Source organism: Anser brachyrhynchus (genome assembly GCF_964034855.1).
Source record: "Anser brachyrhynchus genome assembly, chromosome: Z".
In the NCBI taxonomy this organism is placed as follows: Eukaryota; Metazoa; Chordata; class Aves; order Anseriformes; family Anatidae; genus Anser; species Anser brachyrhynchus.
The window spans coordinates 31,724,017-31,751,586 of NC_137697.1; the positions used below are offsets into that span (position 1 = coordinate 31,724,017).

Consider the following 27,570-nt stretch of genomic DNA (forward strand, 5'->3'; position numbering starts at 1 on the left):
CAATCTTAGGGTTTTGAAATAGATTAATTGATAAGGAAAAAGATTTTAGGATTTTCTATGTTTTATGATTATTAAGAAGATGGTACAGGATTCTAATTTAAGAAATCTTGATCCAGGAATCAGATAGGTTAGAGTGAAATTCTATTGTTATAAAAATTGAGGAAGGTTTTGCTTCTGACTGACAAGTCCAAAACTTGAGGTGTAATACACTGTAGCTGTGAACTTAGATCCCTGTTACAGAAGTTCTCAAAATGTGATCTGTGAACCACTGATACTTCCCAGAGCTTTTGCTGACGGCTTATAGAAAAAGCTGGCTGGTCTCATAGTGTTGGCTTTTCTCTCTATTTTCCAGCTGCTAAAGTACATTAACAGAAGCTAAAAATATAAAAAACACTTTCCTAAAATGGCCTTGATGTGTAAGTGGCTGTTAGAGCATGTAGTTGTGGTGGGTAGAAGAGGCAGTATGTTGAAAAGGCAGCTGAGATGGTGACAAATGTCTCAGAAGACAAGGCAATGTTGTCCACACCATGAAAAAAAAAGCTGAGAAATCTTGCCCAAGAGAACAAAAATTCCTTCCTGATATATTTAGAGAAATTACTCCAGTGACATTTCTTGAACCAGAACATCAGAACATGCTTAGAATCTAATGTCTATGTCTAGAATTTAATACTGTTCAAGACCTTGTTTAGTTTAAGAGTGAGAACAGTTGAAAATTAGAACTTCCAATCTTAATGTTTCTTCTGCTGCAGGCACTTTTCCTTACATGCAGCATTCTCCATAGCCTCTCAGAGTGTTAGTTGTGTATGCCTTTTAGTTGTGTATGCCTTTCCTGGTCAACAATTTCTTTAGTTAGTTTAATGCAGGTTTAAAAAAAAAAAAAAAAAGCATTGAAAACAGAATTTTGGCAGACTTTCTGAAGGGTCAGAATGCTCACACCTTGGGACAAATACTGTAGGAGTAATCCATGAAGAGTAATTTCTTTCTCATTATGTTACTTCATTCTTTTTGGACACTTAAGATAAATGATGCTAAGCAGATCTTCACTGTTGCTGTTCTTTTTGCTCCCTAATGAGAATAAAGGTGGGTAAACTAAAAGACTTCAATATGTGCTTAATGCTTCACTTTGAAACTAGTCTGTGGTATCAATGTCTTTTTTAATTCCTAATTATCCTGGTCTCTCCTGGAACAAAATATGGTAAAAACTAGAACATACTGGCAATATTTCAGATTTATGAAAACACTGAAATGTGATGGTGCTGGTATAGTACCTGAGAGAGCTTTATAATTTCCACTGAAATTCTAGCTTAGTATCTTAGCACATTCCTATTCCAAGTCCATTGAAGAGAGACAGAAAAACTAAACCACGGAAATCTGTCTTCAAATATTCACAGCTATATAGAGTCAGCAAAATCTCATGCTTTAAATTTTTATAGAAGTTTTTCAAAACCACAATGGGTTGCACACAAAAACTGGAAGATTTAATCCATATTCAAACCCCAAAGCAGCTGAGTTTCCTGTGGTTTCAGACTTTGTTGAGAGGTTTTTGCTTATAACTTCAAGAACAATGGCAGAAAAAGAGCCCAGTCCCTTTTCTCCTGGAAAACACTATTACAAAACGTCCCATTGGACATTGAACTGAAAAATAGTGAAGAACCTTGGAGCTGGTTCCTAAGCTGGAAGCTAATAACTGATTTTCAGCACAATACATACAGAGTAAAATTTCATATTAATTAATTGGAATAGACTTGTTTCCTTTTTCTATAAAAAGGATATAGTCTGTTTTAATATACTGGGAGACCCAGCATGGTTTCTCCCAGAAAGAGAGGAATGAAGACTATGACTATTTTAATTCAGTCATAGAATCATAGAAACTTAGAATGGTTTGGGTTGGAAGGGACCTTAAAGACCATACAGTTCCAACCCCCCTGTCATGGGCAGGGACACTTTCCACTAGAACAGGTTGCTCAAAGCCCCATCCAACCTGGCCTTGAACAATTCCAGGGATGGGACATCCACAGCTTCTCTGGGCAACCAGTTCCAGTGTCTCACCACTCTCACAGTGAAGTCACTTAATTTGTGTCAATCAAGCTATATCGATTCCAGAATTATATAGCAGTACTTGAGCAGAGCACAGTCTTCCCAGAATTAAATACAGAATACATGTTCAATGTCTAGAAGTTTCTTCTCTCAGCTCTAAAATGAAAGGGCAGATCACTCAGTTTCACTAATTGCTATGTTTCCATTCTAAATTACTCCAAAAAGAGCCAAAGGGGAAAAATAAAATAAAATAAAATAAAAATTAAAAATGTAATGTTGGTTTTACTGTTTTCAACAACAAAATGACTCAAGTCCAAAGAGTCTCTTTTCCTCAGCATCCACCATCCAAAATACAGAGGCAGTCATCATTTAATCAGATATAATTGCTCTTGTTTATAACAGCAGCAGCATGAGCAGCTCTTGGTAAGCCAAAAAGATCTACCAAAGGGGGGAATGAAAATGCTGTAACTGTGCTATTAATTATAACTGCTCAATAGCTTGGTCAATGTGTGTTGAAAGGATTTAGTAAACATGTATGGAGGAGTGAGGAGAGAAGCAAAGCAATGAAAACCAGATGGCTGAAAATGGAGGAAATTCCAGGCAATTTCTACAGCTTTGTTCTTGCATATTTTCAAATCTGAACTTTTATTCCTTTGCAACAAAGAACAGCTGAATGCTATAGAACCGATAAACAGTGAAGAAAAAGCAGACAGTTCTAGGAATAGCACAAGATTTCACCCCAGCACTCTCCCTCAACTTCTTCAAGTCTTTGTATTTAGCAAGAGAAGACTGGTAAACATCTGAGTGGTTCTGATACCTGACTGATGGATCAAAATAACTTAGGTTGTGCTAGCTCATTGCACGTTATCTTCTTTTTCTTTTATTCTTTTTTTCCCTTGCATCTGCTTTTCTTGTGCGCTTAAGTAATAAATTACTAGTATTTCCCATCTGCTTTGTTCTATTTTGTTTCTCAGATGAAGACAAACTATAAAGGAGAAAAAAATCAACATATTTTTCTGTGCATTCAGAGATGGGAAGCATCAGGTTGCTGGTAGGTCAGATGTAGTGCAATCTGTGCTCCCATCTACAACCTGAAATGAATTCAATACATGTAGAAGGGCTGGAGTATTCTCTAGTCCATTAAAGGTGACTTCTGCACATGGGAGTGTCATGGTTGGAAATGATGTGCGCTTCACTTGTGAGAGAGAAGCAGCAATGTATTTTGCTGATATAATATAGTGATCTAACAAAGCTTAATCATAAATAAAACAGCAACTCAAGATGATTCAGGATGTCGGTATACACTTGGATATCTACTGCATCGAGGACAGGGTCAGACGAACTGTCAGGAGATCCTTCCCTTGAGTCACAAGATTTGGAATGGACACCCTTGTGTTCTAAACTCCTCAGAGAGCAGTCCAGGTGCACCTGGATCCAAACATAGTCCCAAACTTGGTGAACAGTTTATGTCTAAAGGTTGAGGAGATCCTCCCATTGAGTCATGAGGTACAGAGTGGACCCCCATCCTTTCTAAACTCCTTGAACTGAAGAAGTAAGGACTCTAGGTGCATCTAAGGTTTTTGACACCGTTTCCCACAGCATTCTCCTGAAGAAACTGGCTGCTCATGGCTTGGACTGGCATACGATTCATTGGGTTAAAAATTGGCTGGTAGATGGGCCCAAAGAGTTGTGGTGAATGGATTTAAATCTAGTAGGAGGCTGGTTACTAGTGGTGTCCCCCAGGGCTCAGTACCGGGGCCAGTTTTCTTTAATATCTTTATCGATGATCTGGATGAAGGGATCGAGTGCACCCTCAGTAAGTTTGCAGACGGCACCAAGTTAGGTGTGTGTGTTGATCTGCTTGAGGGTGGGAAGGCTCTGCAGGAGGATCTGGATAGGCTGGAGCAATGGGCTGAGGCCAACCGTATGAAGTTCAACAAGGCCAAGTGCCGGGTCCCGCACCTGGGGCACAACAACCCCAAGCAGCGCTACAGGCTGGGAGATGAGTGGTTAGAAAGCTGCCTGGCCGAGAAGGAACTGGGAATACTGGTTGATAGTCAGATGAATATTAGCCAGCAGTGTGCTCAGGTGGCCAAGAAGCCCAACAAAATCCTGGCTTGTATCAGAAATAACGTGGCCAGCAGGTCTAGGGAAGTGATTGTCCCCCTTTACTTGGCTCTGTTGAGGCCACACCTCGAGTACCGTGTTCAGTTTTGGGCCCCTCACTACAAGAAGGACATGGAGGTGCTGGAGCATGTCCAGAGAAGGGCAACAAAGCTGGTGAGGGGTCTGGAGAACAAGTCTCACGAGGAGCGGCTGGGGGAGCTGGGGTTGTTTAGCCTGGAGAAGAGGAGGCTCAGGGGAGACCTTACTGCACTCTGCAGTTACCTTAAAGGAGGCTGTAGCGAGGTGGGGGTTGGTCTATTCTCCCACGTGCCTGGTGACAGGATGAGGGGGAATGGGCTAAAGTTGCGCCAGGGGAGGTTTAGGTTGGATGTTAGGAAGAACTTCTTTACTGAAAGGGTTGTTAGGCATTGGAATGGACTGCCCAGGGAAGTGGTTGAGTCGCCATCCCTGGAGGTCTTTAAAAGACGTTTAGATGTAGCCCTTAGTGATATGGTTTAGTGTAGGACTTGTTAGTGTTAGATCAGAGGTTGGACTGGGTGATCTTGGAGGCCTCTTCCTACCTAAATGATTCTGTGATTCTGAATCCTCTCCTTGTCCCAGACTTGTTCAGTGTTTTTTTCAGTCTTTAACAGACTCCAGCCTTTTTTTCCAGTGGAGTATATTTAAGTCTATCCTGAACCAAAGTGCATTGAGAATGTCTTTCACAGCCTCTTAAGAAGTAGTCCAGAAAGCCTCCTAGGATCTGCAGTCCACAACATTGGCAAAGTAGGTCGGAGGATCAGATATTATAAGTAACGGGATGCCAGACTGGACAGATTCACCCCTATTTGAAGATGTAAGGTCAAGAAACAGCTTAAAGAGTCAGTGGGAGAATCACAATCACACTTTTTGTTTAGGTTTTCTTTACTAAAGACAGTGCTGTACAAAGACATCTAAACAGGCTGCTGTCCTGAGGTATCACTCTGTTACGCTATATTTGCATTACCTGTACACCTACTACACCTACACTACTGCAATACTTCCCCAGATTTAAAAGGTATTAATGTGACCTAAAAGCATTTCTTTTTCTCTCCCTCCTGTTTTTAATCTCTCACTTGATACTTTCAGTTGTTAAGAGATTGTCCAAGATGTGCCTGACAGCCCACTCTTCCCTGTTCTTGCTGGATATGTTGACGGTGGAGAAGTAACTGCATATTCCTTGCTATTTCTCTCTCAACAGCAGTTGCCATTTAATTTTCTGATAATATAAGAGTCCATTCATTAGACAGGATTTCATTCATAGACGTTTTCCTCCATTTTAGCTCATAAAACATTAGAGTGCAACTGTAAATACATTTTTAGTAACATTCCATATTTTCTTCTTACTTCAAACAATTATAGACCACACTTCTTATTTAGTGTCCTGTATAGCTACGTAGATGATTTTCTTCTACACAAAGGGGTTATGGGTTTGCCAAGCTGGTACTGGTACATCCTTAAGTTGAAACAGAATTTGATGATGGCCTACCACAGGCTTTTCATAGCCTGGTTTGTGATAACCATGAGCTTAAAGCTGTGGTAGGGACTGAGTTCTACTGTGGACTGTTTTTCCTCCTTTTTTTTTCCTGGCACTTAGTTTTCTGATTGTAGTCACCTTAATGCAGTCCACCTCTCTGCACCTTTCTCTTCTCTAATGTGTGTATAAACTAAAACTTAATATTTGCTACCACTTGATTTTTTTCAATATTTTGAACAAATATGCTCTTACTTCTGCATTTCAGATATTAAATTCTAATTCTTAGCTTGTTCTGTATGTATTCTTAATTTTCTTGAGAGTATTAATTCACTGCCTCAGTGGCAGGATTTCACTCTAGAGAGAAAGTTTTCCCAAGAATAATGATAAAGAGCATGCCTTTGTTCTTGAGCCAAATTCAGTGATAGGTCAAAAGTTTTGTGGCAGGATTAATTTCTTCACAGTAGCATTATCCTGTGAGATTAGCTACAGGGGCTTATAAATGGATTGTTTTACTATGCATCATCACTTTCTTTTAAAAAAGGAGGAAAAGAAAACAACCATTATATCTTCCATTTACAGTACTGTTGAAGTAACTTATTGTATCAGTTTAAAAGGAATGCCCAATACTTTTTAACTAATAAAAATTGAATGATGAGAAGATGAGGTGTATAAAAGAAGCATAAAAATGTGGCCTTAACTGCTGAAAATGTACTGTACAATTCGGTACAATACGTACACATCAGTAAAGATTCATACTTGAAATAAATCGAGGAGGTGTTTTCATTTACAGTTTGATTTGAAGTGAATTAACTACCTATAGAAGGAGTGAGACTGATTAAACAAAGTGTGCTGAATCTGCCAAGTAGGTATGTCATATCTACAGTAGCAGAGTAAGCTGTTCTATTTCTGACCATTAAAATTTCCATCTTCAATTAAGTGATCGATTCCTGATAACTTCCTAGTCTCTCTGCTAACGTTGTTAAGCATTCAAAATCTCACTGACAGAGGAGTTTGTGGTGTGCAATTACTCATTAGAAATGTAGCTAAGCTGACTTATTTCACAATGTCACCAGCTGTTCGTAGAGCTTACTCATTCACAGTCCTGGGAACAATATGAAGCACTTATAGAGAGGTGAATGGCAATGTATTTAATTACTACCCAGCTTATCCACAGATTTGTATTGTTTTAACTATATTGGACAGAGGATTCATTTTTGTTTTTAATTTAATGAGAATCATAGAATCATGGAATCATTTAGGTTGGAAAAGACATCTAAGATCATTAAGTCCAACCATTAACCTAGCACTGCCAAGTCTACCACGAGACCATGTCCTTAAGCTACATCTACAAATCTTCTGAAGACCTCCAGGGATGGTGAGTCAACTACTTCACTGGGCAGCCTGTTCCAATGCCGCACAACCCTTTCAGAGAATAAATTTTTCCTAATACCCAACTTAAACCTCCCCTGGTGCAACTTGAGGCTATTTTCTCTTGTTCTATCACTTGTTGCATAAGAGCATGTACAGACCCCCACCCCACTACAACCTGCTACAACCATTTATAGTAGTCACACTGTCACAGCTCCTGATCTAAACAAAGTTGTTCTTATATGTCAGACAAGTTTATTCCTCTTCCCATGAGGAAGCAGACTGTACTGTCTAAAGCTAAGATTTTCTCCAAGATCTAAGAAACAGTTTCTCATTCAGAGAAAGTTAGGGGAGAAGTGTGCTAAACTGCTATTCTATAGACCCTGCATTGTGCCCACAGATCAGTACTGTTACAGCTAATTGAGTCGAGATACAAAGTGTTTTATTAGAAATTTGATTTTATACATAGTAACCTCTCTGACACCATCATTTTAAATAAAACCATAACCTTTCCTTTCATGTATTTTTGGGTTAGACTCAAATCTTGGTAGATTCTCCCATGAATCTAAAAACTTAACTATGTCTGTTTCATTTCGTTGTCAAATGAGTTTAGAACATTCTCACTCTGCGTGAGGAGCTCCATTTTTTATTGCAGAAAAATGAGTAAGTTACTAAATAGATTATCAGTGCAAGCATCAGGGTCTCAAAGGGGAAGTTAAAGAAACAATATTGGGTCTGGATGTGCCCTTGGAAGAAGATTCTTGCATTGCCTAACTGTTGCAAAAATTGGGTGTTGCAAAAAGAACTGCAAAGAAAAAACACTCAAACATAAGCAGGCATTGGGAGTTTCTCAAGTTCAGCCACAGTACCATAACTATATACATACATTCTCCCCTTCTCCTGCTGAGAGAGAGAGAGAGAGATGTATGCCTGATTTTGAAAGACAGCCTGTTTGTACCTTTTGCACTGGTGGAATAGTTCAAGAACAGTTCATCCTAACAAAAATATTATCCCTGTAATACTGCCAGCCAGGTCAGCAAGAAGCTCATGTTATCTGCTGTTTCTGTGGCCGTACTGCTCACAAAACTTGGACTTGTTAGAGAATTACTTAAGCCCACTCACTGTTGTCTGAACACTGCCTCATTCATGAATCTGCTTTCTTTGTCCATTCAGTCTAGTGACATCTCCTTCTCTTCTTTCCTGGACTGATCATTTCAGGAAAGGAATCTTTGGACTTGAGGAGAGTCTTATTGCTCAGTGGAACAAAACCACATGTTCATGAATGTTGATCTTACAGATAGGCAAGTCAGGTTTCTTGTATATTCTTTCCAAGCCATTTACATGTATTTCCAACAATCTCATTTTCAAAATGCTTCATTTTAGATACATTACAGATTACAAATGATCAGTTCATTGCCCATCCTTCTCACCTGCTGAGCTTTTTCTTTCTTTGTCTTCTGGTATCTGCAAGCTTGTTGATTTCTTCTTCAAGAACAGCTGTTTTTTAACATTTTCCATATGGCATAAACTTAGGCTTATGAAAAGGTGTTGGCTTACAAGACAAAGCCAAGCATGGAGTGCACCAGTGTGAACAGAGACAGGGAGCCTTGGACATAAAGCAGCTCTGGTCTGGGTAGCAGGGTTTGAACTTAAACTCTCCCTCTACTTCTTCAAAGAAGAAGTGTGTGAGAGGACTTCATAAACTGGTAGGCACAATATATTTGACAAATTAGTGGTTCTTGTGTTTTTGCATTACTTTGGTGTAGGTTTAGGGCAAGGGATATTATCCTGCTCCACTGTAGTTTCCAAAATACGTGTTCTGCCCTGCAGTCCTCATTCATGGCCTGCCATCTGCCATTACAAGTACAATTTGTGCACTTTCTGTCTTATTCCTCAAACCTTCCTGTATTACCTCTTAACTAGATTTCCACCTTTACACTACATACTCTGCTTCACAACTGTTTACTATCTTAACAACATCCTTGTTAAGAAGTTGATGCTTTGAGCATTAGCCCAAGTCTAAACTTGAGCCAAAAAACAACTCATTTGTTTATCATGCCTAATCTGGTCTGTGCACCTATATCAAACACAGCCATTGCTACCATTTATCTCTGTCTCAATTATCACACAACGTAAAATTCTTCTGTGAGATACATTTCTGTATTCAGTATGCCTGCTAATCTCTCAAAACAGTTCTCTGCCAAACAGATTCACTTACCTGAAGTTGCCATTCATGTTGCCCCATATGCATTCTGCATCTGCTGTAGTCCCTCAAAAGACCCACTGGACAACCTCTGACTGTTCAAAATGTTGGCATAAAAACACAAACCCTCTTTTCTGACCTGATCTAATGGTTGATGAACTCTGCCTTCAGTTAAGGAGCAGCAAGAGTTATTTGCTGTAAGGAACCATATATTGCTTGAAGTATGTCAGAAAGTTACTCCAGCAACCAAAATTGCCATTTGTAGAGTTGTTGCATATTCCATTTACCCTCTGTTCTTCTTTGACCTCTGAGTTCCTCCTGTATTTTCCTCCATTTGGCTCTGTTATATAAATATTGGCTCTCTGCCACTTTCAGCTATAATGAGCTGCAATATTCACTGATACCAAGAAGCCTAGAGAGTGAATGCAGGCCACTTCTGTCATCTCCCAGAACACTCTCATTGAGCCTTTGATCTGCATGCATGTGTTGGCTGCATAGGCTTCTCTTTTAATGGATTACCTTCACTTGCAAGGAAGATGTTTTTTGAAGAAAAGATCCTTACTCTTCCTTGTGCACAGCAGCCCCCTGAATCTTACCCTGCCTGTTGCACAGAGCAGTTCTGCTCCCTTGTCACATTAGAAATACTGAAAATCAGGCTGTAAAATTTTGTCGGACTAGCACTGGACAACAACTAAGTATGACTTATTTCTCTGTTGCTACTCTTAATTAAAAATAACTTTGCCTTTTAAGTTTTATTTCTTAATAAAGTATCAACTTTTTCAAATATTAGTTACATCTCACTTTTCCTCTGAGATATATGCATACTTTTCATGTATTTCTAATGTTTTCTCTAATCTCTAACACAGACTGAGTCATGGAAGTAGGGAGATTACATCCTAGAGACACGATTCAATGTTTTACCATCCATTCTTAGCTCTCACACTTCACTTCAAAGGAGTCTGATTTTACAGTGAATAATTTAACAGCTGAATGGAAAATTAGTTGTATTTAAATCATTACTTTTTATGCCCCTTTCTTTGAAACTAGTTCGATTATAAAGCCAGGAACTCACCTTGGAGTCCTCATCTTAGTCCTGTAGCCTCACAGGAAACAATGCTTCCCATCCAGGATTAACACTAATTCTCTCTGCTGCCCAAAGTTGAAGATCACATTCTGAATGGTATTTAAGACCTGACACTGAAGATACTTACTCAACCCAAGAAAAATCTGCTAAAGAATTCTCATGAAAGCTTTTCTCACTAATAAAATAGGAAGATGTGTCACAAACACAGCTCCAGATCAATAACAGAAAAGAAAGGGAGAAGTATGGGCTCCCATTAGACTTCTTCTCACTATGCAGCATCCCACGCAGGATGCACAGGCTGAGGACAGGAGGCAGCCAATATTAATGTAGTATGTGATTTAGTCCATTGCATGTGCATATACACAGCTGCTACCACTCCCTTGTGCACTGAGTAATGTTTCTATGCAGGCAGGTGTCAGATGTTAAGTAAGATGCTTCCAGGCAAACTTCTCTCCACACTGATGAATGTTTATTTTAGAAAGAAAAAAAAAAAAAAAGAGTTCTTTTGTATCACTTTCATATGGTTTAACCACATAAAAATGACAACAATTTCATTTTTTCAGAACTAGTTTGTGAGGTCTTTGTGTAGAAGGGTATTTACTTCTCCTGTGCAGTATTCAGTTTTCTTGGCAGTGCTTAAAGGGATTCTGTCAGGACGAACATTGTGTATCTCTAGAAAATGTCCTTCATTTATAACACCTAACAGCTTAGAATGCTTTGTTTTTACCATATATACCATGCATACAGGGACTGATCCAAAGCCATTCTCTCCACAGGGATGCTTTGGTTCAAGCTTATATATATATTTTTAAGTTCTGCCTACATCGTTTACTTTTTCCAGGCTGACTATGGGGGTGCAAGAGTGTTTTGTTCTGAAAGGTAATGGCTCCACAGGGGCAGCTGCTCTGATTCTAGCAGCCTCTCCTGCCATGAGTAGCTGGTTAATAACTGGTGTCATTTTCTGGTCTAGCTAGCTAGCAGAATTATTATGTGGGGTCCAGTTTCTGTAGAAAAGAGAAGGAAGTTTCAAAACTGAGGCACCAGTACATTACTGTCCCTGTTGTTATTTGCAACACACTAATGCCTAGGGGCTCCTGTCTAGCTGGGAGTCCCATTGTGCTAGGCGGTAGATAAAGACAGAGAAAGAGATCATCCCTGCTGCAAAACTACAGACTAAGCAGACAGCATGGATGAAACCCAAGAGAAAAGAAAGTATTGTTACGCCTTTGCAAATCTGAAGTTGGGAAATGTGGGAGAAGAGCATGAAGCCCAGCACTTGAGTGTTCTCATTGTACTCAGAGGGGTTATTCACAAACTCACAGGCTAGCCTGTGTCTCAGCAGTGCTGGTCTCAGTCACCTCTGGAGTCCGGTGAAGAGCCAGGAGAAAGGTTCTGTTCACGCAGTCCCTCGGTTCTTCACCCAAACTGCTTAGCCACAATATAGCATTGCTACTTTTTGTCTTGTCACAAGAAAGAGAGAAAGTTCATTTATAAATAAAATTAGTTGGATAGCACTATTTAGAAGCTCACGCTCATGTTAAGTGTTAGGGGCTTTTTTGTTTTCCCTTTAAACAGTTTGACATTGGGTTCAAGTGTCCAGGCTATGTTCTATTGAATATGTGAGCCCTCACAAAACTTGAAACTCCTTGAAGTATAGTGTGTTAAAGTTGAATTTATCATTTGCAGGCAATATTTCTGTTAAGTATGTTGAAAGAATTTTCTTTATAAGAAAATGGCATTATTAGCTATTTTTTAAAAGCACCTCTAATATTTTCACAATGATGGCAAAGAGTAATTGTGTTGTGATATAAATATAGATTTTCAGATCATTGGCCCCTTTTTTGGCAATTTGGAGCTTTGCAATTGTTCTCTTTCTTTAATTTAAAGGATCTGCAAATGCTCACGTTTTAAAAGATACTGAGCATGATGAATTGTGGAAAGTGCATGTTTACCTGAAATTAAGCACATGCATAAGCACTGCCCAGAGAAGCCTGACTCACTCAATAAGTATGTTCCAGAAAATCAGTTACTCCTTGACCTATAAAAATTACAATAGTTATTGATAAAATCACTATTTAATAACATATTACAGATTATAATTAGAATTCAAAATATGAACTGACTGTTATATTTCCTAGCTGGATGTTATCTTTTTCTAAAATATGACCATTATTAATTCACTTCTGTTATTTTATAGTTACTGGAGGTGCAAGAAATTTAGTGCTCAGGTTGGTCTGGCTTTTCACGGTCTTCTGTTGAGTTTTAGACCACACGCATAACATTGTGTATAAAAATTAATAAATAAAGGAAAACCACTGCTTTGAGCAATTAAATCAGGTTCACTAGTTCATTCAGACAAATGTATGTGCCCAAATCACCAATTCTAAAAAAAAAAATAAAAAATAAATAAAAATAAATAAAAATTAAAAAATACTGAGGCATCACAACAGTCTGCAAGAAGCAGGAGATTGTTCATCTGGAAAGTGCCAAGTTTCTATGATCAGTTTAGTGTTTTGAATTTGTGATGATACCTGAAATAATTTGAGTTTTAAGACCATCCTCTGCTCACTACACTTTCCTTTTACCTTTTGAATTCCGTTGTTTGTTTTTTTAATGAAATACAACAATTGAAATATTTTAAAGACTAGGTTTTGCTTAAATACATAACTGCTATTTAGGCATTTAGGAGATGGAAACAGAAAAGTGATGAAATCATAGACCTAGAGCTAGGACAAGCCAGGGGCTTGGGGGGACAGATATGCCGAAGTTCTGCTGTGAAAAAGGCTAAAAAGCTACTGCTTCTCTGTTGCTACATATTCATATAGGTTTGGGCACTAGTGGTGGAGAAAGAAGGAGGGATCAAAAGAATATTCCAGAACAAACCCATGCAATCTCTTCAATGGGCTTTGGTAAGCAATACAGGAAGTACCAAACCAATGACTTCAGCTGGACTATAAACTAGCAAGAATGCAAATTTTTCCTGAAGTCTACCCCATAACAACAACCACAGTCAGTGTACAAAGATGCCAAACCCAATTGTGTGAGCTTTCCTTAGCTTGATCCGGTAACTACCTAATTTACCTTTTTAAGTGTAAGATTATCCTACTTGAATTTTAATTCTGGCATTATCAGTTGCATGCAGGATATCATGCCATTCTTCTCCTTTAAATTTATTTTTTTATTTTTTTTTTTGCAAGTCATACTAATTGGAAAAGTCAGTTCGGTGTGGCCAAATCATCAAAAATATAAATAAATAAATAAATAAAAAGACAGAGGAATGTGCAAATAAAGACCATATGAAATAAGAAACGGATTATTTGAGCTCACATTTCATAACAGTCTACAGTAAGGCTAAAACTGTATTACTGCAGCAAGACAGTACTAAAAAAAATAAAAAATAAAAAGAATTACTATCTCCAACAGAAGAAAGATAGGTTATAAACTACTTGTAGTAGTACTCTCCTACCTATTTTACAAAGTGGTACAATCACCTTTAGCTATTATAAAATAATCCTACAGTCCTGTGATTCTATTCAATAAGGTTATCACTGATCTCTCTATTTGTGTAGGACTGTGAAATTCTGCCAATCATCTATATCATCTGTGATTTTGGTTACTTGCATATCCCTACTCTACTTTGCATATCCCTACTCTATTCTACATTCTTTGCTTTGTATCTATGAAAGCCCAAAAAGTCAATGAAAACACAAGGGTAAGAGAGAATTTGACCTCATATTTCCTGAGCACCTCTGAGAACTCTCCTGTTTAGAGCAGCTGGAAGGAATTGTGAATAAAATTATATTATGGGTATGGCAACAGATGCAACCTGCAACAGAAAATTCAAACATTAGGAAAAAAAATCCCTTCTCTTTATTGAAATGCAACATTTCTTTCTGGAAGAAGAAACAGTCACCCTCTTCTGCAGAAGCCAAGATCTCCAAAGAGTTTATGTGGCCTGCTGGCCACTGAGATGTGAACTGCCAACAGAAACATTGTGCTCTTATACCAATAACAAACAATGAGTTGCTGGAGGCAACAGCTATTACCATCACTTGAATAAAAGCAACTTTGGCAACTAACCATGTATGAAAATAGATTCTGAAATAAGAAAATGCCTTCTTTTCAGCACCTACTCAAACATCTCCGTTTAGATCATGCCAAAAACTGAAGGGTAGCTGATATCCACATTAATTCTGACTGACAATTTTATGGGAAAATCTGGGAAGACCTATCCCCCAAGATCATTCATATGGAGAACATACTCCAGATTAGTTTAGCTGGCTGCCAGATGTCACTCCTTTTCCACTGCTAAATAGCTCCCGGTATCAGACTTAAGTGGCCTTCAGTGTATTACAGACTGGAAAGTGGCCATAACAACTTCTTCCTTACTATGCAGGGTGTATCAATTTTTAGAAAGGGTTAAACACATTTTTCTGGTTGTTAATGGCAAAATGCAGAATAGAGCTGTGGCATTTAGGGAAGAGGAGGTAGATTTCACTACCAAGGCTGTAGTCTAAAAGCAAACTAGAGTGTCATTAATATTGCATACAGTGATGCTCAGGGCAAATCCTGTCCTACTATGAAATCAGACAAAGTAATCAGCAGATGGGGCACAGAAGGGGAGCAGAGTGGCATTTTTGGCCTTTGCATTATCATCTACTGAGGAAAATATATTTCTTACCTACAATCTTTTAAATTTGTTTATGGATATTATTGAGAGAGAGGGAACAAATACACAGCACAACTTTATAAAATAAAAAGAGAAGTTAGAATAGTTCTGTGAGAGTATGATGATGTTTTTTTTTCCATGAAATGTTTACTAACATGGTGCATTTTAAACATGCTGAGCTGTTTCCATTGACTGCTAATCCTAAACTATCAGAGTTTTTCCCCATAGCTCCTTCATAAATTCTGCTTCTTGTTGCTGACATGTTTCATAACTTTCCTTCATTGTCTGCCTCGGTCCTGTTGGAGCCAGAGGGTGTCTTTCATCATCATCACTCCTTTTAGTTTCTGCCTGGCTTTGCTTTCTACAAGGGCAGGTTGTCTGATCTTTCCTTGTCCTGAATGTTTAATTTACTCCCCTGACAATCAGTTTCAGTAACATCATGCAGGCAAGAAAGCTATTCTTCAGGATTAGAAAAAGTGTCAGTATCTGGCTTTTGTACTTTCATTTTGGATGTAGGAGTATGCTCATGTCAGTCTAGTGTTTTGTCTGAAGTGGATGGGAAGACTATTCTCTTATATTCTCACTCTGAATACAAGACTTCTTTGTATATGTGTTTCTGTATATCTCTGAATTGCCTTCTAGTAGAGTACAAGAGTGAGACTTGACATTTTAAGCAATTTTCTGTGTATTGCTGACAGAATTAGAGGGTGTTTTCGGTACGACAAACACCAGAAATCTGGTTTTCACGTGATAAACACTGAAAATGAACCATGAAAAATCCTGTTGATTCAGAATTTACACAGCTAGCACAGAGAAAGGTTGGGTCAGTAGTAGTTGTTTACCCAGACGGTAAAGAGGGTCTTTCTGCTCTCCTGTTACATCTTTCAAGGCCATAGCACACCCTACTCAACAACAAGGAAAAGCCTGCCAGGAACCCCAGGAACTCCCCTGGATCTTCTGGAAGAAATTCCTACTCAGGAATTCATCGATGTATTCCTCTGATGAATATTGTTACTAGCTTTCTTTCTTTTGGTTAAAGACAGAAAAGAACCAGCTAATGAAGTCCATTCAGTCTTGAAATACATTATCTAGGCTCCTGCCCATCAAAAACTTTTAATGTAGAACACAAAACTTGTTCTTACGATATTGCAGGAGTCCAAGAGACCTGAAGCCCAAGAGCTTCTAACAAGAACCAAAAATGCAGACGAACAGTTAATACTCTTCTTAACCTCATCCTGCAGCTACAAGAAGGGTCACTTTGGTCAGAAAAGGAGAAATCCCTTTCATTTACTGCTTCTTCACTCCGTCATTTTGAAAAGAGAGGGATTAAGGTTACTTCATATTGTGCTTAAGGTTTTCTCTCCTGACCCCTTCACAGATGGGAGATTGGGAAATGGAGCACCTGCAGTCTTACCTGTGGGGTTGGATTGCAGACACGAGATGTCTTCTGTTCTCACCTATTATCAAGAGAAACTAACGAGACCGTGATCTTGGCAGATGAATTGTGCCATAAACCTAAGCCATCCCTCGTGCAAGCCTGTAATCGCTTTGACTGCCCACCCTCCTGGTATCCTACAGAATGGCAAGAGGTAAGAATGTATGAGTTAATCTCATCTTATGATTATTAAAATAGTCATTACATGCATGATCAGTGGATTGTTTTGAGTTAACCTATTAAGAGGATTCATTAATCATTCTAATGAGCTATTAAAAAATGAAAAACTGTGGCTTTTTGCTCCTTAATGAAAATGAATCAGGATTTTCAGAGGCAAATAATGGCCATTGCTATTTCTAATGCAAGATTACTGAAAACTTTTAATGGCTGACCATAGGTTCCAAACAAAAAGATCTGTAATGTGATCGTCAGGTGGAGTCAGTGGATTCCAGTTAGCAGTGAATTTCTAGGTTTCTAGGAATACAAAGCTACAACAATCAGGGAGGAGAGGATCTCTGGAGCATGATGGGTATTCCTTCTATTCTCAAATAAGAATTTAGTTTAGGGCAAGAAACACTCCTCATCCTTCAAAGTCACAAATAAGTGTGAGGTACTTCACGAAATGCATGCCTTTTTACACTAATATTGAAAATTTCAGTCTACTCAGTGGATCTGTACAAGGCTTTCTGTCTTTGGTAGGCTACCTGAAATAAGTTTATTTGCTGCCATCTGGTTGCAAATGAAAACACACAATTCAAAAGACTTAAAGGTGTTTATGTTGGATATGATACTGCAGAAGGAAGAAATTATACTGTTGGGCTGTTGAGAGGAATGGGAAAATTCACTGTACAGTGGAGGTGCAAGCAAAATGTCTATTTAAACCTTCAGTTCTGCTGGGTGTAAGGATTCATTCCATGTTATCAAAAAGCCATGAGCAGTTGGCACTGTGCTTACATATAACTCCCAGTATCCATCTATAAAATCTGCCTTTGACTTAACAGCCAAGGAGATGTTAATGTACTTACCTAATGAAGCTGTTAAATCTGTGAAGCCATACTTCATGGGAGACCTCTGGATTTGGGCAGCCTTCCCAGTAACCAAAATTTATGCCAGCCTGATGTTCTGACAAAACTAGATAACTAGCCTATGGCATTAGTCCTTTGTTTAAAACAATTGAGTTATATTTCTTGCTTTAACATTAATTTGTCTACTGATATTCACATACACATATTTGCTTAGTTGTACTTTTCAGTGTTGCTAGGCTGTATCCACACATGAATGCTATATTGGTAAATAGCTTTTTACTAACACATAATATAATAAAGTTAGCATATGCTATAAGATGTGCCTGTGCTAGTTAAAAAGCCTATAATTGGCCATAGTCCCTACAGAGAGCAATTTTCTGCAACTTTATTTGAACAGTCAGAAGAGACATTCATTATATGATACTCAATGTCTTCCTCAACAGTGTAATCACACACATTTTTGCCTGTCTAAAGTAATGTTTTAGGCATTTTTTATATCTGCACAGAGGCTCTCAATCTTGTTGAAAGATGAAACAGATCTTAGGGAGGATGGCACTCAATTAAGTGTAAAGGCTTTAACAGGAATCAGGAATTAAATAAGACTGTCCAGGTTGCACCTCTTGTGTTAACTGCTGCCTTCTCTGGACTAGGTGGAGACAGAGGATGTGTGCTGCATTTCATTGCTGTGGATTAACTAAGGTCCTCTACACTTTGCAGGAAGGACAGCTGTATATTCAGCTCCTCATTATGTGGCCACTGAATAGTTCTTGTGACTCCCTTTTACCAGGAGAAAATGACATAAACAATGCACTTCTCTACATGTAGTCATCTGCCTCTCTTGAGAACAGTATAGTGCAAGAAAAAATAAACTAATCCACTAAAATTAATTTCCATCCTCTCATTTTTTAAAGATGTCTGTCTTCCTTCTTTACACCACCAACCTGTGTACATAAGAGGTCCACCCTGCAGCAAGGCCAGGCCTGGCAGTTCTGTCTCACACAGGTTTCCTGTGGATGACCTCCATGTGAAAACCTGCATCCAGAGGCCAGTGCATTGCACTTTGTCATTATTACCACTGGTTGACTCCTGGGATGTGCAAGGGAAGAGACCATTTGGGTGGGATGTTGGTAGCTGAGACTTCATCTGGAGGCGAGCTCCAGCCACACAGCAGGGCTGCCAAGTCAGGGAGTAGCCAGCATGGCTGCACATTGTTTTAGGAGGGAGTACCCAGCAGCCCAAATCCTGCAGGAGGCTTTTGGGAAGACAAACCTACAGACCTTACGGATGTCTCCACATCACCCTGAGACCCTGAGAGGTGTTCCCACCTGTGAAGAGACAGAGGACCATGGAGGAAGGTGCCTGTAAAGCTTCGCAGGCAGTGGAGGGCAACATCTGCACCCCACATGGCACCATTTGAAGCCATTTCTTTGGTTTCATCTATGAAGTTCATCATGCTTTTCCAAGCACTCTCTCAAAATAATTTTAAGCAAACAAACAAACAAACAAAATTGCAATGCACAGCATTTTCTTTTCTAAGGCTCTTTATGCATGTTAAGGGAGGATTCTCTGAATTAAATGCCTTTAAAAGACCCAGTGTTCCTGGCAGATAAACACAGGATAATTATCAGTGTTGTAACACTCCAAGCAATTTTTTTAAATAACTTTTTGCAGATTCAAGGCTATTTTTTTTTTAAACAGTTCTATTCCTTAGCTAAATCCATTAGGATGTTCATCATGTTTTCAGTAGTGTGTTTCTGGAGGAATATGGATATAGGCTTTCATTTTTACAAGCCACTATAAATATCGACTCTGCAGACCTCAAATAGGAGACATCCATTAATAAATCTTTGTCCTTCTTTGTTTTATTACTGAGTAAGTGATACTTACTACTTACTTCTTTCCACAAGTGGAAACTTCTTTCCACAAGTTTGAGAAAGGACCAGCCTCCCTGACTCCCAAACAATGAAATCGGTGTTTTTGCCTGAATCCTGTGCAGTATATGCATGTGCGTGGATGCTCTTAAGCATGTGCTGAGGCAGAGAGATGGTTGGCTTTCCCTCTCTGCTTTCAGTGGGGACCATCAATCCTTTGTGTTAATTATTGTTTGCAGATTTTTGTATGAGCAGAAGAGATCAAAGTGATGACTGCAGTAGAAGAAGCCAAGGCCACAGTACCACCAGCAGTTTAGGACAGCATTTGCCAGCACTTCTACCAGAGGAGTCAATAGCTGCTGTGGGGAGCTCTTTCTTGCCCTTATTTGTAGCACCCATTCCCTTGAATCTCCAGAGGTGCTGTGCAGTCACACAATCATCCTGGTTAAAGCTAGCCTGAAGAGTAATTAGGTTTAGCCTAGATTAATTTTGTACTCTGGCTCACTGTGCAAGTGCTCAAATACCTATGCCAGCATATGTGAAAAGCAGAAAAAAAAAAGACAATAACAACAACAAAACAAAACAAAACAAAAAAACAGGAATGAGTAAATGGCAGAATTAGGTGTATGGATTGTCTTCTTTAGTATCAGTCTTGCCCTATGTTTCCTTAAGCTAATTGCTGAGCCAGGCATAATTAGGTAGCAATGTGGGGAGATGCATCTCTTTAAGTCAGTACTCTCACAAAGCCCTAGATCCCCTCTAAAGGGGTGCTGAGGGATATAGGAACTGGCTCTGCTCAGGAGCTGTGGGAGGCAGGAATGTCAGGAGACACAGTGCAAACACTTTGCATGCATGGGTGGGTGAGGTGAAACCATGGCACATCTCTCCTGCCTGTGACACAAGCACAGTTCTGTGTTGTAACAGAGTTGTGAGACCTTTCTGAACACAGAGACAGCAAGCATATTATTCAGATGGGTTGTGTCTAAATAAGATGTGTCTAAATGTGTGTAAAAATAATTCCTCTCAGAATTATTGCTTCATATTGTCTGTAAATCCAAGTGAACTTTGCTGCCATTGGTCTACCCCCTTTCTTCGAATAATGTGGGAGCTGGAAGGTTCCACTGGAGAAAAGTCAGCAGAGATCCCAGACCAGTGAAATGCTTCCAGGGGTGAAGGACAGGTGCAGGCACAGCTCTGGTGCAGTAATACAGTATACTAGAAAAGTGTTCCTGCGGACAAGGAGGAATCTTGTTACTGTGTTTGGCTTTCTCTGGCATTTGTCGATAGCATTTGACACTGAGTAGCGAGTTATTTTTCATAAAACAAAGCTGTGTGAGTGACTGAAGGGCAAGAAGCAAGAAAAGATCTGTTTTGTCTTACTCTTTTATCTGGTCATGATGAGAGACTTCCTGGGATTTGTTTGACTGACAGCAGGAACATGCTTTTGTTGTGTTTATACAGTGCCTAATTCATTTTGGCTCTGGTATATGACTGCAGTCCTTAGGCAATCTTGAAATAATACTTTTAATCATATTTTTCTTGATTTACTCTCTCCTCAGGAATGAATTGTTCTCAAATGAAAGGCTGATAAATGTTTTCTTTTGCTGAAAACTAAAGTATTGTTTTACTTGCTTAATTTTTTGGAAGCTTTTGAGCTTCATAACATTCTAATTGGGACAAAAACTACTTTTACTCATTAGAGAGCAAACCAAACCAAACATAAATACATCTTTCTTTACAGTGTTCAAGTCTGCACTTCCATTCTATCTTTCAAGAAAAATGTATATCCTAAAAAATGAGGCTCACATTAAAGTTTATGCATATCTCTCTCTAAGAGAGAAGGGCCTTTCATGTCTCCAAGATTTTATAAATAATTTTCTTTTTAACTGCCTTAGTATATATTTTAATATTTCGTCATGTGGTTTACTACTTCTCAGACATAATTCCTTGTTGCAAACTATAAGCAATTCCTGGTAACTTCAGCATAGCACAACCTCACCCTTCTCCTTTACTAGGTGAAGAGAGAAATGGAATTGAACTGTCTGGACTAAGCAGAAGAATTGGGAGCCACCTATCAGCCACCACAAAAAGATCTCAGAAATAGGGCAGAGACACCAACCTTCCCAAAAATAAAAAAAAAATTAAAAATAATGCAGGAGACTGCATCTGCTTGTTCAAAATTTCGTGCCCTGCATGGGTAGAAAATAGATACAGAGAGGAATATTTACATTAAAGAGAGAGGGGAGGTGGGCTGTCTGGATATTAATCAGCCAGTTTTAGTTTGACTCAAATAAACCTTCCTCCTTACCTTTTGGAAAGAGCACACACTGCTGTCATGACAGCCATAAATACTGAAGGTTGTTTAATGGGTTATTATACTAACCTTATAAACCAATTGTTGAGACCAACAGCAGATTGCAGCTGTTATACAGCTTTCACGTGAGTTAAAAATCAGTGGAATGCCATACTGCAAGAAGTCTTGAAGGACAGGAATTCAAGACTGAACAGTTAAGTTTTGAAATGCAGTAGGAGTAGACCTCATGCAGCTCAGAAAAGAGAAATATGAAAATTACAAAAGGAAGAAAAGGCAAAGCAATCAACTGGAGAAATTCTTATTTACCACACTCAAATTTCCACCATTTTTCTCACTAATAGAAACTCTTTATTAATAAGCTGAATTTAGATAAATATTTACATCATAGCTACTGTTATCTAATATGCATAATACTATCCTGTAAATGAAGTTCTTGAATCAGTTTCTGCTGGTGAAGACTTTTCCATACTGTCTGACACTGCCAGTAGCACAAAGCTCAGGCAGACACTTAAACCTAAATCCTCCAAATTGTGTGCAAGTGCCTCATTTTCCAGTTGTGGGGTATAGGAAAGGACAGCTTTTCAACCTCCGTACTGTAATTCTAAGTTGTTGCTTCCATGTCTTTTGTATAAATTTCTGAAAACAAAATGTTTCAGAAATGCTGAAGCAAATTTGGTGGCTTTTTTTTTTTTTTTTGGATTATTATCAAAATATGTTGCTTCTACTTCCCAAAATATTTTCATTTTTCAAAGTCTGCTGTGACATCTCTGTTTTTTTTTTGTTGTTGTTGTTGTTATATTTTCTTCTTGGCTGAAACTAGACATTGATTTCTACCCAAATTCACAAGTAATTTTTGCCCTCATTTGCCATGGTGCAAGTGTGATGCAAGCTGACTGACTCTCATCTCCCACAGTGTTCACAGACATGTGGAGGTGGTGTCCAGAAGCGAGATATACTTTGCAAGCAGCGCCTAGCAGATGGAAGCTTGTTAGAGCTGCCAGAAACTTTCTGCTCCATGCCAAAGCCAGTTACCCAACAAGCCTGCAAAAATGAGGACTGTCCCAATGAATGGCTTCTCTCTGACTGGTCACAGGTATGCTCTTTGTATGCATAAGTATTGATTGTGCTGTTCTGGGTGACAAAGTTTCTCAGTCACTTGAGATGAAGGAGCCAAATGTGCTCAGACTGCACAAAGCCTACTATGCTCAGTTTTGTCCTATTATCTGTCCTTATCATCCTGGTAGGGGATGTGACCGCTAGCTCAATGTGTGTCTCTGGAGATTGCCTCTACAAATGTGGTTCGCCATCCAGCCAAAGCATTAAGACCTTCCTTCTGGCATAAACACAACCCATGCTCAAAACAATAAATTCCTGCCTCTGTCCATGCACAGCCTTTGCTTCTGTTCATGCAAGGCATCCACGAGGAGTAATATTCGCTCCCTCAGGCTCAATGCTTTTTCTTCCCAAAGACTCGCATTGTGAAGGCAGTTCAGTTGTCAAGAGTCTTTTCCTGCTGGGGGCCACTCCAGCCTTTCCCTATGATGCAGAGAAGAGAAGGGAGGAATTACTCCAGTCTGCTGTAGGCATATCGTTACAGATGCCAGGCCTCTCTCACTGTAGGACACTGCTTTTGCAATGTTAGCTAGTTACTTCCTTCCTTCAATTTAAGAATGGCAAAACAAACTCATTCTGCTGAAGTCTCTAGCATTCCCCAGCCTCCCTTTCCAGTCCCACACGGCTTAAGAAAAAAAGTCTTTACGTTTACGACGGCACTAATGAAAATACAATTTAATCTTTTAATGCCAGTAAAAAGAAAACCATTCCCCCTCTTGCAATCTCTACCTCTGCTCTCCTGGTTCTCCTTCATGAAAGCAGGTAGAAAGTACCTTAATTGTAAATGAAACAGTGGTCACCTCATAGAGCTGTCTTACCTGCAGCCTTCTTGTGGTGATCTGTCCGCATTTCACTCAAATAAATGGTTGTTCTCATTAAGGCTGCTGGCAGGAGACATGTCCATTCTGGCAGTGAAGGCAGCAATTCTATTCCTAATCTCTCTTCCTTCACAAGAAGTTGCTACATGGTTTATATTGACATACATACTACTCATATTGTGAGTAGTGCATTTTGGTACTTTTTAAAATCAAATCTGACTTCACTCTTCCCTCTCCATCTCACTTGAAGGCTGCCTTTTTGCCCTTTTCACCTTCAGTTTGTTTTCTCCCCCTCACTCCACCTCCAACCAACATGTGTATTGCACTGTAGACATGGGATCTAGTGCAATGTGTGCATCTCTGTGCGGGTAAGCCTTACAATGATCAGCCTGCTTTCCAGTTCTTTTGCAGGCCACCACTGGTGTCCCAGTGCAATGGACCACATTCTCAATTACTGTGATTCTGTTTACATAAGTATGAAATAAAATATGCCTGCTTACTTCCCCCGAACAATATACACCTGTGCATTGAGCACTGCAGTTTGGTATTAACGGGTTTGTACTCTTTTGCATAGCCCATATCTGTTAACTACCAGAATTAAATAACTCAGTATCTGAAACATCCGTTTATAATTTCTGCTAGATCTGCAAGAGTGGCGCTCAGAGATTAAGCATAGGTCAAAGTGATTTTTCATCTGCGAGGTGCAACTCAACATGGTCTGCTCTTGGCTGTGACCAGGAATTTTTCAACCCAACAGACACTAATAAATAGAAACAACATGCAAAGAGAAGCTATGCAGTGTAGCAGAGTACTGTTAAAAGAAGGGATATCACTGGATAGAAAAAAGGGGGGACAGTAAGATTCAAAACCGCAAAGGATAGAAATACTTGTTATTTCATCTCCCTACTGTGCCTGCATCATCTGTAGCTGAATGGCCAAGTGCTGTTCTGATTTCTTCCCCTGTAATACATTGAAAGCTGTAACTGACCCATATGGTGGTATGAGTGTGCAAAGTGGGGTTGGAGGTAAGGGTGAGGGTGGTGGACAAGGAGCACTCCTTTACTTTTAATAAATTTTGTTCCTAATGTTTCTCATTCTGTTCCTAGTGTTCAGTGAGTTGTGGAGAGGGAACCCAGAGTCGAAACGCTATTTGCAGAAAGATGCTGAAAACTGGGGGTTCTGTCATCATCAATTCCTCACTGTGCCCACCTTTGCCATTCTCATCCTTGATCAGGCCTTGTGCACTAGCTACCTGTGCAAGTAAGTGAAAAAGACACTTAGGAGTGTCTGGGGGAAGCGGGCTTGAATATCCATCACTAAGAAATTCATGCTGTCACATGCTCCATAACCTTCTCTTGCACTAGTGTTGCTCAGTATTGCAGAGTGGTGGCGGCTGCTCCTGCTGCTGCTGCTTGTCTCTGAGCAAGCGTGCTCTGTTTAGGAATAAGACAAGTCAATGGATAAAAGCTATAAATCTTACTTTGGAGTTGGTTCTGACCCAATGTGCCAGAAGAGAGTTACTGGTTTCTGGAAGAAATGGCACAAAATTCTGATCCAAAACTAGATCTAAATTTCACAACTGGAACATAGAGACTTAGAGATACTGGACAGTGCCTGGGCTACTAACACTCTGCTAAGATAGCTACAAAGAAAATGGTTGGTAAGGAATTTTGTGGAAGATCAACTAAAAAGTATTTTTTTTTTCATTTTGTCACTTGGAACCCTCTGTGACTTGGAATTTGTAAGGAACCATGCAACATAAGTTGGATGTATTTTATGGTGGTATTTCATGCATTTTCTGCTGCCCTTCTCAAAAGCAGTAGTCTCCCTACTTGGCTTGCAGCAAGACAGCTGGATATGTGAAAGATTGAATGGCAGCCTAGCTTTAGCTTAGAGTAGATTATGAACTCTAAAACCTGTTAAATGTTGGGTATGTCGGGGAGAAAATAAGATGTGACATTCAGAACCAAAGCTAAGGCCAAATGTGGCATGGTATTCAGTAATAGTACACTTGTGCTGTTTTGTTTAGTGTTTTGTAACAAAGATATCGGTCATAGAGATCTGGAAACTGGAAGTTTCCACTTTAATAGTATATACCCTGTATTTTTAAGCCTATTCTAGACAGTTTTGTTCTGTTCAATGTTATTCCTTGAGTTGGCATCATTTTCACTCCTCCTTACTGCTGTGATCTGCAAGATCACATTGCATTTCAGGTTTGGGATGGTAAACACCTGTCTTTCTTATGTATTTATTAGGTAATAGTCTTCATTTAAATACTTTAACAACAAGAACTACCTTTCCATTGGATTTTTCTCCCTCACATAAAGTTTATCTTCCTAGCACTTAGGTTCCTGCATGTACCCTGGACAGGACTACTTTTGCATTCCTAAAGTGTGCCTTGTTATTCCTTTTACTGTGATTGGTCCAGCTTAATGTTCAGTAACTGGTGGCCAGTTTCTCCCATTATCATCTAATGGGTCAAACGCTGCCAGCACCAAAGTAAACTGCTTGTTGTTTTTTTAATGGTACCACATACTAATAGTATTAATGATATTTCAGGGCACAACAGGCCAGCTCATAAGCAAAGTCCCCATATTGTGGCCGTAAAGAAAGTTTACATCCAGACAAGGAAGCAGAAGAAGCTACACTTTATTGTGGGTGGGTATGCCTACCTGCTACCCAAAACCTCCGTTATTCTCCGATGCCCCACGAGGAGGTTCCGGAAGTCAATGATCACTTGGGAGAAGGATGACAAGAGGCTCATCAGCTCAGCTCACATCACTATTGCACCCTACGGTTACATGAAAATCCATCGTTTGAAGCCTTCGGACACTGGGACATACACCTGCATAGCAGGGCCAGCCCGTGAACATTTTGTAATTAAACTAATAGGAAGCAACAAGAAGCTCATTCCTGGGCAGCCAGCTGTCATTAGGGAGGAAGAGTCCATGAGAAAGGCCAGCCTAAATGAAGCCTTGCGAACACAGGAGAAACATATCAATGGGATTCTCTTCAATGGAAGCAAGGCTGAAAAGCGAGGGCACATTGCTGAGCCTAGCAGCTGGTATGATGATATTGTCTCAAGGCTGCTACAGCACGGGGGTTGGCCAGGGGAAAATCTGGAGTCCTGGGAAGCCCAGGAGCCCATGGAGAGAAACGTATCCTCAGAGGAAGACCAGAGCCGGGAATATAACCTGCCGTTTACTATGGTCACAGAGCAGAAACGCTTAGATGATATCATAAGGAATTTGTCTCAGCAACCTGAGGAGCTTAAAGATATCTACACTGAGCAGCTTGTTGTACAGCTGGCTCATGACATTTTTAGGAGTCACTTGGAGCATCAGGAATCTGTCCTCAAAGCATCAAGGCGAAGAGTTGACTCAGCTTCTGTGGAATACCCTTTCCACAGACGTGTTTCTGGATTTACTAGCTCCCTGAGGACATCATCTGCTGAAGCACTTCTTCCCACCTCCATGGACATGACAAACAGCTTGCGCAGACCTCATCAAAAGCCTGCCATCCTCCGAAAGATTTCAGCAGCACAACAGCTTTCTGCTTCAGAGGTTGTCACCCACCTGGGACAGACAGTGGTCCTAGCCAGTGGCACACTGAGTGTGCTGCTTCACTGCGAAGCAGTGGGAAACCCAAAGCCCACCATCAGCTGGGCTAAGAATGGAGAGGAGGTGAAATACAGTGATAGGTAAAATAAATTACTTAACTTTTAAGAAAATAGTTAACATTTTGACTCTTCAGTTTCCATGCTTTAAGGCCAGTCAGTCGTATGTACCAAACCACATTTTGCTGTAGTCTGGTTTCATAGCAGAAAGTAGGGCTGTCACATGTGAATTGGCAAACAAGGCACTATAACTCTTCAGAAAGGTCTGGATGCCGAATCAGTCTGGTGTGGCAAACAGAAGCTTTACTTTTGTTTCAGTAAATGAAAAGAAGAGGTTGTAAAGTACTGAAATAGATAAGTACGTAAGGTAGTCAACAGACCACTCCATGTCTGGA

General features: G+C 39.6%; 1 protein-coding gene across 1 annotated transcript in view; it reads left to right on the forward strand.

Annotated features, from left to right (window-relative positions):
• The window catches only part of LOC308185858 (ADAMTS-like protein 1), a 203,742-nt gene that overhangs the window by 124,445 nt on the left and 51,727 nt on the right, over positions 1-27,570 (forward strand). The window contains exons 16-19 of the mRNA XM_080574482.1: positions 16,362-16,572; positions 22,542-22,721; positions 24,666-24,819; positions 26,119-27,259. Coding sequence (XP_080430608.1) covers positions 16,362-16,572; positions 22,542-22,721; positions 24,666-24,819; positions 26,119-27,259 — 1,686 coding nt within the window. The remainder of the gene's footprint in view (positions 1-16,361; positions 16,573-22,541; positions 22,722-24,665; positions 24,820-26,118; positions 27,260-27,570) is intronic.